Genomic DNA, 17,520 nt, shown 5'->3' with positions numbered 1-17,520 from the left:
ATAAAAATGTGGTGAGAAAGTGAATTAAATGAACCTTTATTACACAGCAGATATTTACTGTACAGTTAAAAAAATTAAAACAAGACTAATTTGTTTAATATTCACTTAAGAATCGTGAGTTTCCACTTGATACCGTTCCTCATCTTTGGTGCAGCCGGGACCTCGGCGTCTATAGTAGAAAAAAAAAAAGACTCATCTGTGGCATCGTATTTTATATATTAATATATTAAAAAATAAACTCCATTCTTGAAATATCCTTACAAATAGAAGTGATGTTTAAATGTCAAAAAAGGAGAGATTGGAATAGTAATTTTTTACATGTTTAAAACAGAAATCTGGAGTTTTTTCTCACAGGGCACCATCTAGAGGCGGAAATAATGTATTGCATCTTAAGCCCCTCTCCCTACTTCCGTGATTATGGCTGGAAGCAACACCTCTGCTCATGAATGCGCACTTCTAGCCAGCCAACAGAGCTAAACCACATTATTTTACTATTGTTATTCTCAAGTTATGCTGTTAATTCATTCAAAACTATTTTAAAGACTTACTTCCCCACAAGAACTCTCTCCAACTCTGCAGCTGTCCAGCTACTTCCACGAACACATGCATGCTGTTTGATATGTACGCATGCCGGGGTCTAACGTTATTGGCTAATGTTGAGCAGCAATCAATTCAGATTGCATGGGGCTTTATGGGATGAAGTGGGGGGGGGGATTACATTTCTGAAGTGATGGAGGTGGATGGAAAGAACAAGAAGTTACATTACAGATTCTACTGACCCTGCTGTGAGGCTGCAGGTTTCTGCTGCTGCTGGAACGAAGCCATGATGCTGTTTGCTGTCGAGTTCGGTCCAGTGACCTTCAGGGTTAGAAAATGAGCAAAAAAGGAATTAAATGATTTTCTCCGCACCAATGGTTCCTTGTTGAGTCTCAGTCTTGTTCTCCAAAAGGTTTGCATGTACCGGAGCGCTGGTGTTCTGCAGACCTTCGGGCCACACCTCAAGAACTGATCCCTCCATCATCTGCAGAGCTTCGTCATAAACCCGCTGCAGCTTCTCAGCTTGTTTATCAAACTGGAACAGAACCAATGCCCTCAGGAGACCGTGGATCTCCTCTGTGAAGCGAGTTTGGGTTTTCAGAGTAGATTTTTTTTAAAGTTGGATGTTTCACAAGCATTACACTCACCAACCAAATGCAATTTAATGAAACAAAAATAGTTTTTCTGAAACAATCATTTTTAGCTCAATAAGTCCTCTTCTGTTGTCTTCTTACTTCAAACCATATAAAACATTCTAGTGTTCTAGAATAAACAGAACAAACCTACAAAATAATGTTTTCAGTCTACACTTGGGGTCCTGACTACGGTCATCATGGAGACTTGGGGAACTATTATTTCAAGGACGACACAAATGCAGTCAGAAGAGGAAACTAGGATGCTCTTGTGTCTGTTTACCTCTCATCTTGTCCACGGTAGTGATGATTTCACCGATGACATGCATTAGAGCTTTGTCCTCCATCGGACTTCCTTCCTTCAGACTCAGCTTCTTCCTCTCTGCTTTCCGTCGGTTTTTCGATGACCTCCTGCAAGCAGAACTTTGAATATTTTAAACAAACGACAGAAAATAACTTCTTTGGAGGACTGAGTGTGGTAGAGAGTCTTACGAGGAGATGCGTGAGTTACTCTGGGAGTATTTGGAAGCAGTTATGACACTGCTAGCCTCAGAGTAGAGCTCAGCATCAGGGCAGTCTGGACCATCTTCATCTAGCAGAGGACAAAGAAGATTACTGGTTAGACTGGAGATGAGAAATACCAATAATCATTCATTTTAACTGGGCAGATATTACTGATGTTTCTTTACAAATGAAGTGTTTGAAATACAAAAAGACATAATTAAACGGACTATATAATGCAAAATCTACTTTTGGAGCTTTTGACCATGTTAAATTATTTTTTCCTCATATAAAACACCCCTGAAGCAGTCTTTGGCTTCAAACATGCATTCTCCTGTCTCAGCTGCAGCTTTTTGCAGCAGGTTTGTGTCACCATGCACCACTACTCCCCGTCCAGGTAGTGTTGTGTCTGGATCCCTCCTCCCTGGACTGTAAACACTAACGCCCAGTCTCTCTGCGTAGCTAGCAGGGCATTTAATCTCCACACAAAACGTGATTTATTTCTTACCTAGTCTGCACTTTAAATAATGCCTAGAACCCAAGATGGATTTTTGTCTTTTAGAGGAACAGAATCCCTGCAACCCCTGAGTGGGACAGTTCTGTGTCAGTCCCACTGCCCCAATGGCCAGTTCACAGTTGGTGTGCATGTTGCTTCTTCTTCATCTGTTTCTCTGTGGCCCTCGATGCTTTGCTGGGAATTTAGAGTTGCATTATGAGATGAGTGCAACTCATAAGGGTGGAGGCAGGGTTTCATCAAATCCAAGCATCTTAATTCTGGGTTGAGAAAATCTCTCACTTATATGTCAGAAAAAATTATGCCTTCTTAGTGCCAACAGTAATGTTTAAGTCGTATAAGGGCCTACCGCTGCTCTGAAGGGTTTAAAATAGCATGACACAGTTCCTGTTTTCATTTTACCAGAACATTCACTTATTATTCTTAATCTAATCTTAATAATCTAATACAGGATGAGTCATCCATCCGTCCATCCATTGTCTGAACCCGCTTGTCCATGTAGGGTCGCGGGGGGGGGGGGGGGGGGGGGGGGGGGGCTGGCTATCTCCAGCAGTTAATGGGCAATCAGGTGGGGTACACCCTGGACAGAGAGCCAGTCCATCGCAGAGGATGAGTCATATGTTTGGTTATTAAAACGCAAGAGTGGGGTCTTGAAGTTATCTCTGCAAGACAAGCTACAATTAAATATTATTTCCAACACCATATTTCTGCCACAGACGATTTCGACAGTGGCCCTAAATGGATAAAATAATGAGTTTTAATAATTAGTAATTGCATCTTTGAGTCAGTGACAATTATAGTTGAAAGCAGGGTTCAAATTACAGGCATGCTTCTGGGGGAGCTATGTCTCCCTGGGTCTGTCTGTTGATAGCTTTAGGGGGAGCCATCCTCCTTTGGGGCTCCCCCTAGCTCCCCTGTAATTCAAACCTTGGTTGAAATTGTATTTATTAGCCACTGCATGGATCAGAGGTAGAAAATTTTGGGAACTATTGTATCAAACCACATGACCGTGACCAGAAATCTAGAGTAAAAAGTAAGTACTGATGAATTTTACACACAGTTTTTTTTAAGTACCACAGAAACCCCCTCAGTTATTCTCACCAAGCATATCCAGTCGGGCCTTTTCTTTCTGCTCACGAACCACAGCTAGTCGGCTCTTGTGTCGGGTGAACGTTGCTACCTGAGCCTCCAGAAAGACCACCTGAGTGTTTAAAGCTAAAAGAAATAAAGCCAAAATACTTTATCAGCGTCTTAGTGATAGCTTTGCATGTTACTCTTTACAAATGCTACAGAAATGTTTTACGCGTCGTTTCCATCGGTAATAACTGCAACCTTGAGCGGTGTGGAGATCACGTTCGGGTAACTCACACAGCGGTGCTGTTCTTACCTTCTAAAAGTGCAGGTTTCAGGTTGGTTTCAGTGATATCTTGCCTCTTGTGCATGTAAATCTTAATTAATGACAAAAAATCTCTTAAAAAACTACAACACAAATACTATTGTTTACAGTTGTAAACATGTTTACTGACCAGTCTGAGAGCCTCCTCCCAGACGCCGCCTGTGATCAGAGCCAAAATGGCTTCCTCACAGTCCTGTTGGAGAGACGTGAACAAATGTGACTAAAATCTGTCCTGAATAGCAGATGTGGACAGCTTTGTGAATGGAATTGAACAATCATTTTGGATTTTTAGATTTAAACACAGATGCCTCCAGCTGTTAGTCGCTGGAGGAAATCTTACTTTGGCATACTGATCCAGCAGCAGAGCAGCTTCTGAGTACCGCCTCTGCTCAGTCAGCTTCTCTGATGGAACCAAGCAGAAACATCCATTAGAAGTGCGTGCAACAGTCCCGTGGCAGAATATTATCAGTTAACTGCCTTTCTGTCAGTCAGACCACCCGTTGTCATGGTTACCTGCCAAGTCTCTGGCCAGCAGCGCTAACTGGTCGGGCGGTAGTGGTATCTGCTGTGCCACACAGATGGCGTTTCTCCAACTGGAGCTGCTGGTGAATGCCTGCAGGGCTCTGACAGGCTCGCCACATCGCCATAGCAACAAGCCACCCTCCTCTGCCCGTTGCTGCTCCACTAGATGCTCAGCGTACGCACAACTCAGAAACTGATGACAAAAAGGCCAAGTTTAGTCTCAATGCAGATATTTGTGAATGTGATAAATACACAGGAAGTGAAAAACTTGTGAAAATAAAAGCATCTGAGTTTTTACTTTGTACTGAGGACTATCTGCTGGGTACAATCTCAGAGCTTCACTGTAGAGCTTCTGCTCCTTCACCAGCTGCAGAACTTCAGTGAAGTGTTCCTGTCCTGAGCATAAAGAACAACACAAACCAGATTACACTGATGTCCATCTCCTCCCATAGAAGATGGTATAGTGTGTCCAACACACACAAAAATGGTTAATCAACGTCAGAGTCGCTGACCACATTTGCTGAGGTGGACCAGGGCCTTCCTGTAGCGTTTCAGGTGTCTGTCAATGGTGTAGCGTTGATAGTTGGGCTCAAGGCTCTTCAGCATGTTTAAGAAAGGGAGGTACTCTTTAGGGTCCTGCAAGGGTTGAGAAAACAAGTTTAGCAATAATTAAATATCAAAAAACCCCTATACCTGTCATGCAACTGCACTTTTGTCTTTGTTATAAATCACGCTCAGCAGGGCCACAGCTGTGTCCCTGAATAAACCACAATCTATGGAGACATAACCTCCAAAACTCAAGTGAATCAAACCTCATTTGACAGCAGAAACCTTCACACCTGAGAACATTGTTTAAATTTGAAAACTCCTTAATGCAGTCAGCTGTTGATGTAGAGCAGAACTTTAGTGTTCAGATTTTTACTAATATGTCATTTTTAAGACTTAAGAAGAATATGAATTAAAAACATCAATATAAAGCAATTTTTGCATTTTTTTAAAATAACGTTATCACCTTCCCATTGCCCACCAGGGGTTTTGATTTGATGATTTAGGACCTTTTCTTGAAAGGTTTGGACACCCCTGCCTTATCCTCCAAGACTCTGTGTCCACATATGAGGATGTTGCCTTCTTGCACTATAGTATTTTATTCTCTTCAACTTAGTCATTTTCTTATTATTTAGAAACACTTGATACTGACTTTAAGTTGAAACACTTTTCTTTGTCTTTCTTTTTATTTTGGTAAGTTTATCAAATTTTTTATTTCATTCGTTTCACATTTCTGAGAACTGACCAATCTGCAATGGCTACAACTGTCTTTTCTTTTAAACCACACCAAATACAAATTCAGGTCATAGGAGGCTAAAGGTTTAACTAAAAGAAAACGTCTACGCCTAAAACCATCAGCTACCCTAATGACCCCTTTAACAGAATGGTTATTCATGTTTATGATGAGAATTGTTTTAATGTTAATGTATTTTATACAGTTCTGATTTTATTTGGGCTGTAGCACATGATATCATATTATTTTACAGTCGGAGTAAGGTCAAACACAAACTCCCGTGGTGCATCTCATACCTTCTGGGATTTCTCAGCCACCATCAGAACGAGGTCAAAGTCGTACGTTCCAAGCGAGTGTTCGTACAGATCGTTGACATTGACCAGGAAGAGAAGGTACTTTAGTGCCTCTTCAGCGCTCACACCACCTGGTGCTTCAGGAGGGTTCTCTACACACACACACACTTAATGAAATATATGTAGGAAATAAGAATCCCTCAATTTGCAGTGCAGGTCGCAACCTGAGCTCACCTCGAAGCTCGTGAACCTTCTGCAGGGCGATCTCCAGCTCAGGAACCGTCTTTTTCACATGAGCGGTCAGAATGGACAAGCTGAACCTTAAAGGAGACCATGACATGTTGAGCAAATGCTACATTTTCTTCTGCCCTAATGTTCTGATGCATCGTTAATTATTCTAGCAACACTTTTAGTTATTAACACTAGGACACAGTTGCTGAGAGCACATTTTAATTCCCTTTAAATATTAGTTATATAAGCAATAATCTATTTTTAAGATGCATATCAGCTTAGAAACAACAGCAGATGACGTTCAGCTTCCAGCTACAGAAGGAATAAAACACGGACTTGTTCGGATCCATTGACTCCATGGTTGTCCGTAAAGCGTCACAAACAACATCCACCTTCTTCTGGCCGGGGGCGGCCTGAGGCTGGACCGGACTTCCATCTGGGCGGGGGTACATGCTGCTGGTTGTGTCCTCCTCCCTGGGGACAGAACCAGCTAGTAAATAAGACGTTTTTTTTTTAACATAATAAACCACAAAACCACATCTTACTTGAGCTCGGTGAGGAAGAGGTTGATGTGGTTGATGGAGTTCAGCTGTTGGATGAAGCTCGCTACATTTTCCAGGAAAACCTAAAGACAAAGTTTTTATTTTTGATAAACTTTTTACATTGCTCCCGTCCAGAATTCCCCGTTAGAACACGATGATGTAAACACAGCAGCAGCAGGTAAAGCAGCTGGCTCATAGGTGAACAAACGTGTCAAAACCGAATGAAAGCAGACTGTCATCCTTTTATCTGAAATCTGATCTGAGGTCGATCCTAAGCCAATGTTAAAGGGCTGTTACCATCAACATAATAGGGCCATATCATAAAAAATCATGAAAAAATTGGAGCTTTTCTTGTAAAGTGACAATGGAAACTAATCTCATCATCAGGTCCTGCTCTTCTCCTGGCTAGTCTCTGATCTGAAACCTGTCTCCCCTGGCCAGCTGGATATGTGGCTCAGGCGACTGCCATCACGTAGATGTGGTAGTCCAGGGGTTAGACCGCTAGGCTGACATGTAGTTTAGTGCAAGTTCGCATGGCGGTCTGAGCAGTAACTTTTTTCTTCTTCTTTTAGCTACACAGCATTTTACTCAGGCTGACAAAAATAACTCATATTTAAGATAAATGGCATCTCAACAGTGCCAACGCTAATATTTCATCATATGCTGTGCCTACTTTTGTTCTCTAAGGTTTAAAATAACACAAACCTTTAAAGCTTCATTGAATTTCTGCTGGTAAAGATTTTATGTGCTGCTTTGCATGAAGCTAAACGTCTTAATGTCACTGCAGTGTTGAGGTTAGCTTAATGCTTCATTATAAGCCAGCCCTTATTTGGCCTTTAGCTTTTTGTCAATTTTAAAATTTAAAAGCATAAATGACACTTAAAACAAAAAAACGGTTCTTCAAATGTTTAAAGATTTATTTCATATCAAGAATTAATACTTGTTTTTTTTTAATTCCCAAGATATAACTTAAACAAGTATCACTCCAAAACTTCATGATTGGTTCATAAAAACCTTTGGGTTGTGATCATAGATGAGATTCAGGTTGATCCGCAGCTTCCTCATACACTCGAAGGCTTCTCTGAATTTCAAGCTGTTGAAAAAATAAAAAAGGTAAACAGCTTCATAAAAACATCAATAATGTGCTCAAAACACAGCTGCATACATATTATAGTGAGGGTGTTCTGCTGGGGAAGGCAAGAGTAAATCGTTGCACACGTTCCTACTTCTCGCTTTAATGTGTTCATTGAGTTTTTTTTTATATCCTGACTTTGTTTTGTAGCATTTACATTAGTCATGTTATTTTAATGCTTCATTTTGTTTTACAGGTGAAACTTCAAAAATTAGAGTAAGATAAGATAAAATAAGATAATCTTTAATTAGTAAATGGTAAATGGCCTGTATTTGATATAGCGCCTTCTAGAGTCCTGGAACCCCCCAAGGCACTTTACAACACAATCAGTCATTCACCCATTCACACACACATTCACACGCTGGTGGGGATGAGCTACAATGTAGCCACAGCTGCCCTGGGGCGCACTGACAGAGGCGAGGCTGCCGAGCACTGGCGCCACCGGTCCCTCCGACCACCACCAGCAGGCAACGTGGGTTAAGTGTCTTGCCCAAGGACACAACGACAGCGACAGACTGAGCGGGGCTCGAACCTGCAACCTTCCGATTACGGGACGAGCACTTAACTCCTGCGCCACCGTCGCCCCCAAGTGCCACAAGTGGGAAATTTGCATTGTCACTGCAGCAAGTAGACAGTACAGGTAAAAAGCAGCAAATGTTTAAAAAAACACTGAATTAAAACTATAAAGTAAAAATATATACCAACAAGTAGAACCTTGTAGTACACTGGCTCAAGCAGTCTAGAAATAAAAATATAAACATTTATGTTGAGAAATGTCAAGGTCTATATGTGCATGTATGTAAAGTTTGTGCTTGATACATGTATGTATGTACACGCAGAGTTTATGTATAGTAGAGTAGGTGTGTATTTAGAGTATGGTGCAAAAGTTCATTTAAGTCACTAATTCATCTTAAAAGGTATACAAGATAGACTCATGACATGCAAACCCAGATATTTCAATATTCTAGACTCAAAGTGTCTCACTCTACTCAGCTATTGAATCCTAAACACCTGCCAAGGCTTTCTGAGCCTTTAGATGGTCTCTCAGTCTAAAATGGATTACTGACATTAAAGGAGTTTTGACCGTATTCTAATTCTTCCTGTTTCACCCGTAGATACACGTCTGTTACACACCCGCAAATACACGTCTGTTACACACCCGCAGATACACGTCTGTTACACACCCGCAGATACACGTCTGTTACACACCTGCAGATACACGTCTGTTACACACCCGCAGATACACGTCTGTTACACACCCGCAGATACACGTCTGTTACACACCCGCAGATACACGTCTGTTACACACCCGCAGATACACGTCTGTTACACACCCGCAGATACACGTCTGTTACACACCCGCAGATACACGTTTGTTACACACCCGTAGATACACGTCTGTTACACACCCGCAGATACACGTCTGTAACACACCCGCAGATACACGTCTGTTACACACCCGCAGATACACGTCTGTTACACACCCGCAGATACACGTCTGTTACACACCCGTAGATACACGTCTGTTACACACCCGCAGATACACGTCTGTAACACACCCGCAGATACACGTCTGTTACACACCCGCAGTTACACGTCTGTTACACACCCGCAGATACACGTCTGTTACACACCCGCAGATACACGTCTGTTACACACCCGCAGATACACGTCTGTTACACACCCGTAGATACACGTTTGTTACACACCCGTAGATACACGTCTGTTACACACCCGTAGATACACGTCTGTTACACACCCGTAGATACACGTTTGTTACACACCCGTAGATACACGTCTGTTACACACCCGTAGATACACGTCTGTTACACACCCGTAGATACACGTTTGTTACACACCCGTAGATACACGTCTGTTACACACCCGTAGATACACGTCTGTTACACACCCGTAGATACACGTTTGTTACACACCCGTAGATACACGTCTGTTACACCTAAAACTGAGCATTGATTGGTTTAGAGCCTTCTACATTTGTGTTAATCTCGTCTTACTTTTCTCTGTGAAACATTTCATTTAGATGAAGTTTGTTTATTGTAGTATTCTTCATGATTAAGCTTGATCAGGCGAGAAAGACCTCTAGCCTCAGCCTAGATTACAGCAACTGACTCTTTTAAAATGTGTAAAAATGTGTTTGGAAATAAACTTCATTCGTTCAATTCATACAACACAGTTTGCTTCCGGGGCACAGTGGGGGTTTCTCTTTCTTGGGCCATTCTTTAAAAAGCCAACATTTTTACAAAAAATAGAAATTCTGCTTTTATCTTGACAACTTTAGTGTGAAATACTTTCAGCTTCATCAACAAGTCCTTAACTATTTTTTCTTCACATGGCACAAGTCCCCCGTCGTACCGTAGTTAATGGATACAGAGTGAAGAGTACCCAGAGCCAATCAAACTCACCCATCCAACCACTTCCTGAGCTGAGCCAGCACCAGAGCTCTGTGATGGATGGTCTCCAGGTTTCCTCGTGGCATCTGAAAACACAGACAGAATATAAATGAACCACTCGTGATAAGATGTATGAGCAGAAAGGTGTTTTAGGGGAGCTGGGTTTCTGGAGGCAATAACCAGCGGACCTGTAGAACCACTCTGGTGTCCTGTGGAACCACAGTGACGATCCTGGAGCCTCGCTCCACATGCCGAAGAGTCTCATCATTCTGACCTCCATCAGACGCCAAAGCAGCCTGCAGACCTGAAAGGTCAAAGGTCAGTTTTACTCCAATTGTACCCAAACATGCACCATCAGGAACAATAAATAAATGTGTACATTTACAGGCCAGAGCTGCCTCACTCAGAGCTGCCAACTGAAAAAAAAAAATCCCCCATATCCAGCTGTGCCCAGTACAAGCTTTCCACCATCATGCGGCGGTGTTGTTTTGATAATAAATTCTCCTTTCTGATTGGTCATTTGTCTCTGTCCCACCTTTGACTGTGAGTCCACTCAGCTGGAGGCAGCGGCAGGTGTGAGAGTGTGTGGTGAGGAGGAGGAAGTTGTCACAAATGGCAAAGGAACAGACGCCTGAGGCGAGCTGAACAGGAAAAAAGCTTGAATCATGGTGAATTCTTAACGTTAGTCATTTTATCCTGATGATCAGATGGTGCTGTCATACCTCTGTGTCTCCAGCATACAGGTGAGACCTGTCTGTCAGCCCCAGAAGGTACTCCTACAGATATTTGCAAGGTAACACATCATCATATTCTTTGTGCACACAAAAACATAAAGCTAAAGCAGTTTCTGTACCGTTCCACTGATGCTGCAGAGAGCCGTCTGGATGCAGGGAACAGGGAAGCTGACGCTACAGCCGCTCGAGTCTCGCCAGTCTTCCACTGACAGCTCCGGACAATCTGCATGAAAATAAACTAAAATAAATAAAACCAGTTTTTGCAAACAATCAGAATTTGCATTAAGCTGCTGCATATTTTAAACAGGATTCTCCCTGGTGTGTAAAAAATAAATAAATGTATTTCAGTGCTGCTTTGTTTTCTTCCTTTCAGAGGACAACCCCGTGTGTGGTGTGTTCAAAATCCAAACACTTAGTTATCATTTCTGTGTAAATAACATCTGTTCTTTAAACAGCAGAGGTCACAGTTACGTTTGTAGTGTTTGTTTACGGACTAGAGGTTGACCGATTCTGGTTTTCTACTGCAGATACTGTTATGTATAGGAGACATGTGTACTACCAACTGTTATGAGCTGATTTTCATGGTTGACATCTAGATGTTTTCCACCTTATGTTCATGCTAAAATGTCACTAATAACATCAGTTGATTGAAATTTCTGAAGCTGACTCAGATTTTGACCTCTGAATGTAACTAACTGTTACATTTTAACTTTGTGCACTGCTCAGTGTTAAAGTCAGACACCTAAATAAAGTTAATTTACAGTATTTATTATGCAGATGTCATTAGTGAGCGCAAAATACATTTAAATTAAAATCTGCAACAGCACCGGGCTGCCCGAGGATGTGCCTGACACCCTATTCATGTGCCTTTAAGATTTATCGGTCTACCCCGATTACGGACCCCAGAGGAGTTTCTTTATCTGCCCGTCCTCCAGCTCTAGAGCCACGGTTCCGGTCTGGAAACTGTGGGCCACACCGACCACAACGCCGTCTACTTCCATCTCAGACCTGTGGCCCCAAAACAGCATAAACAGAAAAAAGAAACAGGAACAGTTTTATACCTGCACTACATGTGCCGCACACACAGAAATGTTTCCTGACCTGACAGCCAGTGTGTCATCAGCATCCTGAATAGGGTGAAGCATCAGGATCGTGGAGGAGGTCGGCAGCAGACCAGCACCCACAGCCAGGAACAGCTCATCCTGCAGCCACAGGAGCTGCCGCAGGGCCAGAGGCTGCTCCTGAGCAGGCGTCAGTCTGCAGGAAACAAGAAACAAACAAGAAGGAGAAGCTCTTCATTCATCAACCACTAATGTGCACATCTAAAGTCACTTTTAACAGCCAAGCATGGATCACTGCAGAGTATAAGCATGTCCAAAGAAATCATTATCATTCATATATTTTGCTACCTGTAGGTTTTCTGTAAGACGAGAGGTTGAGACACAACCCTGAACCCGTCTGATGTTTTGTCAGCTTGTTCTTCTGAAACTGGATTCACAAGAAAACATGCTGATTAGAACAAAAACACACAGTCATCTGAATCAAAGCTGTTTTCTTTTACTACCAGTTGGGTTTTTCTTTCTTCCTGTATTTGTCATTTGCTTAGTTTATCTGTCAAAAAACATCCTTCAGTATGAAGAACATTAATAAAAAACGTGTTAATATTATGAATATATTTAAAAGTAGCCTCGTTGTTCAGATTTCAAAATATTTATGTCCTCAATACTCAGCTGCATTAAGCGATGCACGTTTTAAGGTTACATCTCATCTTTTTCAACCCATTCCGATCCTATGAAAATCACTAGTCACCCGATTGGCCCAATTTCCGATCACATGATCGGATCAAAGCATCCCTATTTAGTATAGTGTCCATCTTCTTCATATTCATATGTAATGTACTGTTTGTTAATCATTTCAAGATGAAATAATAAGTTCCTGAAACTAAGGCCTAGTCCACACGTAGCCGGGTTTATTTAAAACGAATATCCGCCCCTCCAAAAACTTGCATCCACATCACCTTGTTTTAAAAACAAACTCTGTCCACACGTACCCGGAAAATTCGTTGTTAAGGACATGCCAGACCTGTAGGCGGCAGTACTTCCCCCGTTCTTAACCTCGTCCTTCGTCTGTGGTCTTCTGCAAGGAGCAGTAATTCCACTTGCAAAAACAAACAAGCAAAAAGCGCTTGGACAATTGATAAAGCGAGCGCAGCTCTGAGGGCATCCATGCTGTCGGCTAGTGTAAACACAGGTCGTACACGTGATGTCAGCATTTTTTTGTCGCGGAAAGTGACGTTGCGGACCTTAAAACTCCGGGTTTGTCCGTCCACACGCAGACACCCAAAACGGAGAAAACGCAGATCTTCACTTTGGCCGGAGTTTTTAAAAAGATCAGTTTTCGTGTGAAAAAACTCAGTTTTCGTGTGGATGACAGGCCAAAACGTAGAAAAATATCTACGTTTTGGCAGATCCCCGGCTACGTGTGGACAGGGCCTGAGTGTCAAAGAAAAATAAGTAAACAAAGGAGTTTTCCTCTCCACTGTCGCTATGTGCTTGTTTAGTCTGAGGGAACAGCAGCTTTTACCTTTCAAAGGAAATTCATACATTCGTTAAGATCGTGTCGTTAAAGGGAACCCTGTTTGTCTCTGACCTTGACTGAAGACTGAGATTTGTCCATTAGCCGTGAATGCTGCGATCTGATTGGTCCCCTCAGGTCGACACAGGAAAGTCACCTGGTTGATCGGTGACTTTAGCTGCAACTCAAATGAACACATGGGAGGAGGAACCACACACTGTCTAAAGGTTGTCACCAGGACTTTGTCTGAGAAAGGTCGGGTAAATGTTAGTATGATTACAGAAAATAAAGCACAACTTATTGATTTTCCGTCATGTGTCTGTTCACCTCCATCAATCACAGCCACACTGGCGTTATCGGTGACATCTAGCCCGGGGCTTCGTTCTGTCGTCCAGCCCCAGCTGTAGGTGATGCTGTTCCAGCTGGAGGTCACCACGTGGAGCTGTAGGGGACGCTCTGGGTCCCAGCAGATGCACACTGGAGCTTTCTGAGGGTCTCTGCCAAAATCCAGGCTCTGCTTCAGGTACCAGTGGTAGTTTCCCACCGCCCACAGCTGGACTGTAAACAGAGATCCGACGAGTTACAGCGGGATGCACAATGTTAGTTTACCGAGTTTGTTTGCTGAACTTAACGATAAGTGTTGACGTGGCCATCGTCCCCACAGCTCAACTCCTCCAACCAAACGGCTAAAACAGTGGAGTCGGGGTTCCACAGCAGTTCCTTCACCTAAACACACACACACACACACACACACACACACACACACACACACACACACACACACACACACACACACACACACACACACACACACACACACACACACACACACACACACACACACACACACACACACACACACACACGTATAATTATCATTTTGGTCCCACTTTAACGCCTGCCTGTCTATAATTTGTTGTTGAAAAGTCACTAAACTGATTTAATCAGGAAACTGTAAATCACTAGAACGTGGCCGTGCCTTAGCTTGGTCTTTACTGAACGGCAGCGTAAAGTCTCCATGCAGCAGTCCGTTCTTCTCCATGAACACAACACTGTGTTTGTTGGGATGTCGCTGAGAGCTGGCTATCAGGCTACCCGAGGGTCTGAACCACAGAAAGTATCACAGCTCAGCGTTACGGAGTCTGCTGCATTACTCCACATTACTTCAGAGACAAGCCTACGGTTAAATACAATGCACTGGACTCAAAGGCTCTTACTTCCAGCACAGCGCCTGCTCGAGTCCGTTGACCGGCTCACTGGTGGCCTGGAGAACCCCCTCTCTGTTCCAGACCCGAACCTTTCTGCCTCCAGTCTGAGGACAGATGGCACTGATGGCAAAAAGCTGTCCATCTCCTCGCCACGTGACTCGTGGTCTGCGGTCGTCCCAGGCCACAGCTGGCTGTGCCTCCTAGAAGGAAATATTTACTATAACAAGAATAAATTCATGTTTCCTAAATGTTGAGTAAAACATTTTGTTTTTCTTTTTAATAATCACTGATGCTTGAGCACACGGTCGCTGACCTGGACCTTCCTTCGTGCTGCCTGCTTTCCTTCTGAGCCGTGGAACTGAGTCTCCTTCTTCCCCCACCCCACCGTGATGAACTTCCCTACAAAGCAACACACTCTGGATGAACACAGTTCTGAAAGAATAAAGTTCACTCAGCAAAAAATAAAAAGTAACCCAACAGATTCACAAATAATCCACATCTGTAGCTCTAATCGCGGAAGCCAGGAAACAATGATCAGAACGTACCTTCACCAAAGTCATCCTGGTGGATTCCCACTTCAGTGATTGGCTCAAAATCTTTGGTCATCATTATAAATGTTTCCTGACCTGTGAAAACACAACACTGATGTAATCATTTGTAACCTTGTACTTTTAGTTCTCCCTATGAATGAAAACAAACTAAAACATCAAATATATAAATCCAGCTGGGAGTGTTTTCCTCAGCTGCAGAAGAGCTCTGACCTCATCAGGTACAAATGAGCTCCATAGGAGGAGACTGGTCTTCTTGAGCTGAGGTGTAAAAGGGGGCTGCTTTGACAATCCTAACCCTGAGAAACACTGGGAAGACCTGAATCAGTGGTTTGATGTAAATAAACTATCCCTAAATCTTGAGAAAACTCTTTTTATGATATTTAGTCAAAGAGGAGTAAATGTTGACATCTCACTGGCTATAGAAGGCATTACTATTAATAGAGTGAGGGAAATTAAGTTTTTAGGGTCTTAATTGATGAAAATATTTCCTGGGAGCCACAGAGTAATTGTATAAAAATAAACATAGCAAAAGCTTTTGCTGTACCACATAAAGTCTTAGAATAATGCTGCAGATTTTGAGCAAATCATAGAAATTGAACGCAGTGTTTTTACAACACTTTCAAAAAGCGGATGGTCCGTCGCTTCTGATTGAGTGGTTAGATGATTCTGTGTTAACCTGTAATCTACTAACCAAGGTTATACAGCATTTATACCATTAATCTCACTTTAATTACATTAATTATTTTCATACTAACCAGTAGTGAGAATGACGAGCTCTTCGTCAGGACTCCAGCTCATGGATGTGAGTCCGCTGTCCACACTTCCAACACACTCCAGCTGCAGAACATATTTAGGGTGTCTTCCTCTTTTCATAAATTGTTCTTCTCATTAAATGCCATTATAAAATCTAAAAGATCCGTGAAAAAGAAGCTTTGTAGGGCTGCACAATATTAGGAAAACCTGGGATATGCGATAACAGCGACTAATATTGCCATGACAATATGACTTGCGATAAATAAAAACTTAACTCAAAAAATGAAAAAAAAAAAAAATCATAAAAATGAGAAAAGCAAAAGATGTGAGGAAAGAGAAAAAGAAAATGAACCAGAAAAGGCAATCAGTGGATCCCGAGAAAAGCAGAATCAGCAGAAAGAGCAGAACAAAGCTAACGCAGGTGTTTGCCAACCATCAAAAAATAAGCGCCGTCCGCCTCGGCCAAACGGGTGAAGAGCTTTATTTGTTTGTTAAAAAACCCATCATGCTTCCGTTTGATTGACAGAATGTATTATGCGTAGCAACCATTTGGGCTGACCATTCATTGCGATATTCATCTGTTCTTTGCAATATGCATATTGTGCATGCTGATATCGTGACAACGATATATTTGCGATGTATTGTGCAGCCCTAACGCTTTGTAACTTTTTACTTACCTGGCCTGTGTTGAGGTTGAAGAGAACAACATCTCCCTCTGCTGTGGCCAAACAAGCAGACTGAAGCTCCGCCAGGTCCTGCAGTCCAACAACGCCCCCGCTTCCATCCTCAGAGAGGAAACCGTCGGCTGTCAGCGAAGCTTCCCTGACAACCTAAAGAAAGAAAACATGACCAGATCTCAGCTACTTCTAAGAAACCATCACACGTTCAGATGCCTGAAAACACATCTTGAACCTGGGCTGTGAGGGGGTCAAACTCTGTGATGGAGAACTGAGAGGCGATCAGCAGGGAACCAGTGTCCGCCCGGATAGAGAAACACTGGGGGGATCCCGGACCCTGCAGTTCTGAGTTCCGCAGGCTCTTCAGCAGCTTCAGGTTCCTCATGTCAGGATAAGATTCTGGTCCTGGAAATCACACAAGACCTGAGACAACAATAACATGTTTAATATGGGGTTACAGAATTAACTGATTTATAATGGGAATAAAACAACTTTAGTGAATAAATACACTCACATAAAAGTTTTGTTTGCATAAGTAAGCATTCTATTCCATTAGCTTCTTATTGCTGTACAAGAATTTTAGATTTTATTTAGTCAAAATAAATCTGAAAGGTCTAAATAATTCCAGTTAGAATAGAAGAATCGAGATTAAAAAAAATCTCGCTGCTGCTAGAAATCTGACAAAAGAGTTCTTTCAGCAAAATGCCAACAATATTAATAAAAAAAAACGAGGCAAGTTAAAAGATCAGCCACACTCCGAGTGAAGCATAAAGAACGACTCTGCATCTCAGATGGAGCAGGTTGTTAAAAAATGGAACGATAGCTTGACTTGCTACTAAAGTCAAAGCAATCAAACAGGAAGTGTCCGATTAAAATGTAATAAAAAGTGCAGACAGCAGTAAAATCTCACCGTGAAGACAGAAATCGAAAGACTACAATCTTCTAAACAGCCAGAGACATCGCCACAACAACATCCATGTGGCTCTTTTAGGACTAACACCCTTTGACCTCTGGGTCTGTTTTGTGAAACTGG

The 17,520-nt window shown here is 42.4% G+C and overlaps 1 protein-coding gene across 1 annotated transcript; it reads right to left on the bottom strand.

Moving 5' to 3' along the window:
- Window positions 1–20: 20 nt before the first annotated feature.
- On the bottom strand, window positions 21–17,512 carry elp1 (elongator acetyltransferase complex subunit 1). Its single transcript, XM_015951819.3, has 36 exons — window positions 17,398–17,512; window positions 16,723–16,910; window positions 16,488–16,640; window positions 15,813–15,894; window positions 15,052–15,132; window positions 14,820–14,905; window positions 14,516–14,706; window positions 14,278–14,401; window positions 13,931–14,024; window positions 13,626–13,856; window positions 13,374–13,544; window positions 12,134–12,212; window positions 11,826–11,981; window positions 11,626–11,732; window positions 10,844–10,947; window positions 10,713–10,766; window positions 10,526–10,631; window positions 10,179–10,294; window positions 10,003–10,076; window positions 7,462–7,540; window positions 6,451–6,530; window positions 6,242–6,379; window positions 5,909–5,994; window positions 5,678–5,826; window positions 4,615–4,738; window positions 4,401–4,498; window positions 4,094–4,295; window positions 3,921–3,982; window positions 3,711–3,773; window positions 3,572–3,632; window positions 3,286–3,399; window positions 1,662–1,761; window positions 1,453–1,580; window positions 962–1,113; window positions 780–858; window positions 21–169 (listed from the first exon to the last, which is right to left on the bottom strand). The coding sequence occupies exons 2-36, from the start codon at window positions 16,870–16,872 to the stop codon at window positions 102–104; spliced, it is 3,942 nt and encodes a 1,313-aa protein (XP_015807305.3). The 5' UTR covers window positions 16,873–16,910; window positions 17,398–17,512; the 3' UTR covers window positions 21–101.
- Window positions 17,513–17,520: the final 8 nt, after the last annotated feature.

The sequence above is a fragment of the Nothobranchius furzeri genome, chromosome 1 (genome assembly GCF_043380555.1).
Source record: "Nothobranchius furzeri strain GRZ-AD chromosome 1, NfurGRZ-RIMD1, whole genome shotgun sequence".
Classification (NCBI taxonomy): domain Eukaryota; kingdom Metazoa; phylum Chordata; class Actinopteri; order Cyprinodontiformes; family Nothobranchiidae; genus Nothobranchius; species Nothobranchius furzeri.
This window is presented reverse-complemented; position numbering and strand designations above follow the sequence as displayed.

What these genes read in the sequence shown, in the direction of transcription:
- elp1 (XM_015951819.3), bottom strand. Translation starts at nt 16,872, where the DNA reads ATGAGGAACCTGAAGCTGCTGAAGAGCCTGCGGAACTCAGAACTGCAG. An exon ending in CAGCACGAAGGAAGGTCCAG is followed by an intron (nt 14,707 to 14,819) that starts GTCAGCGACCGT and finishes ATTTCCTTCTAG; the next exon opens with GAGGCACAGCCAGCTGTGGC. An exon ending in TCAGTAAAGACCAAGCTAAG is followed by an intron (nt 14,025 to 14,277) that starts GCACGGCCACGT and finishes GTGTGTGTTTAG; the next exon opens with GTGAAGGAACTGCTGTGGAA.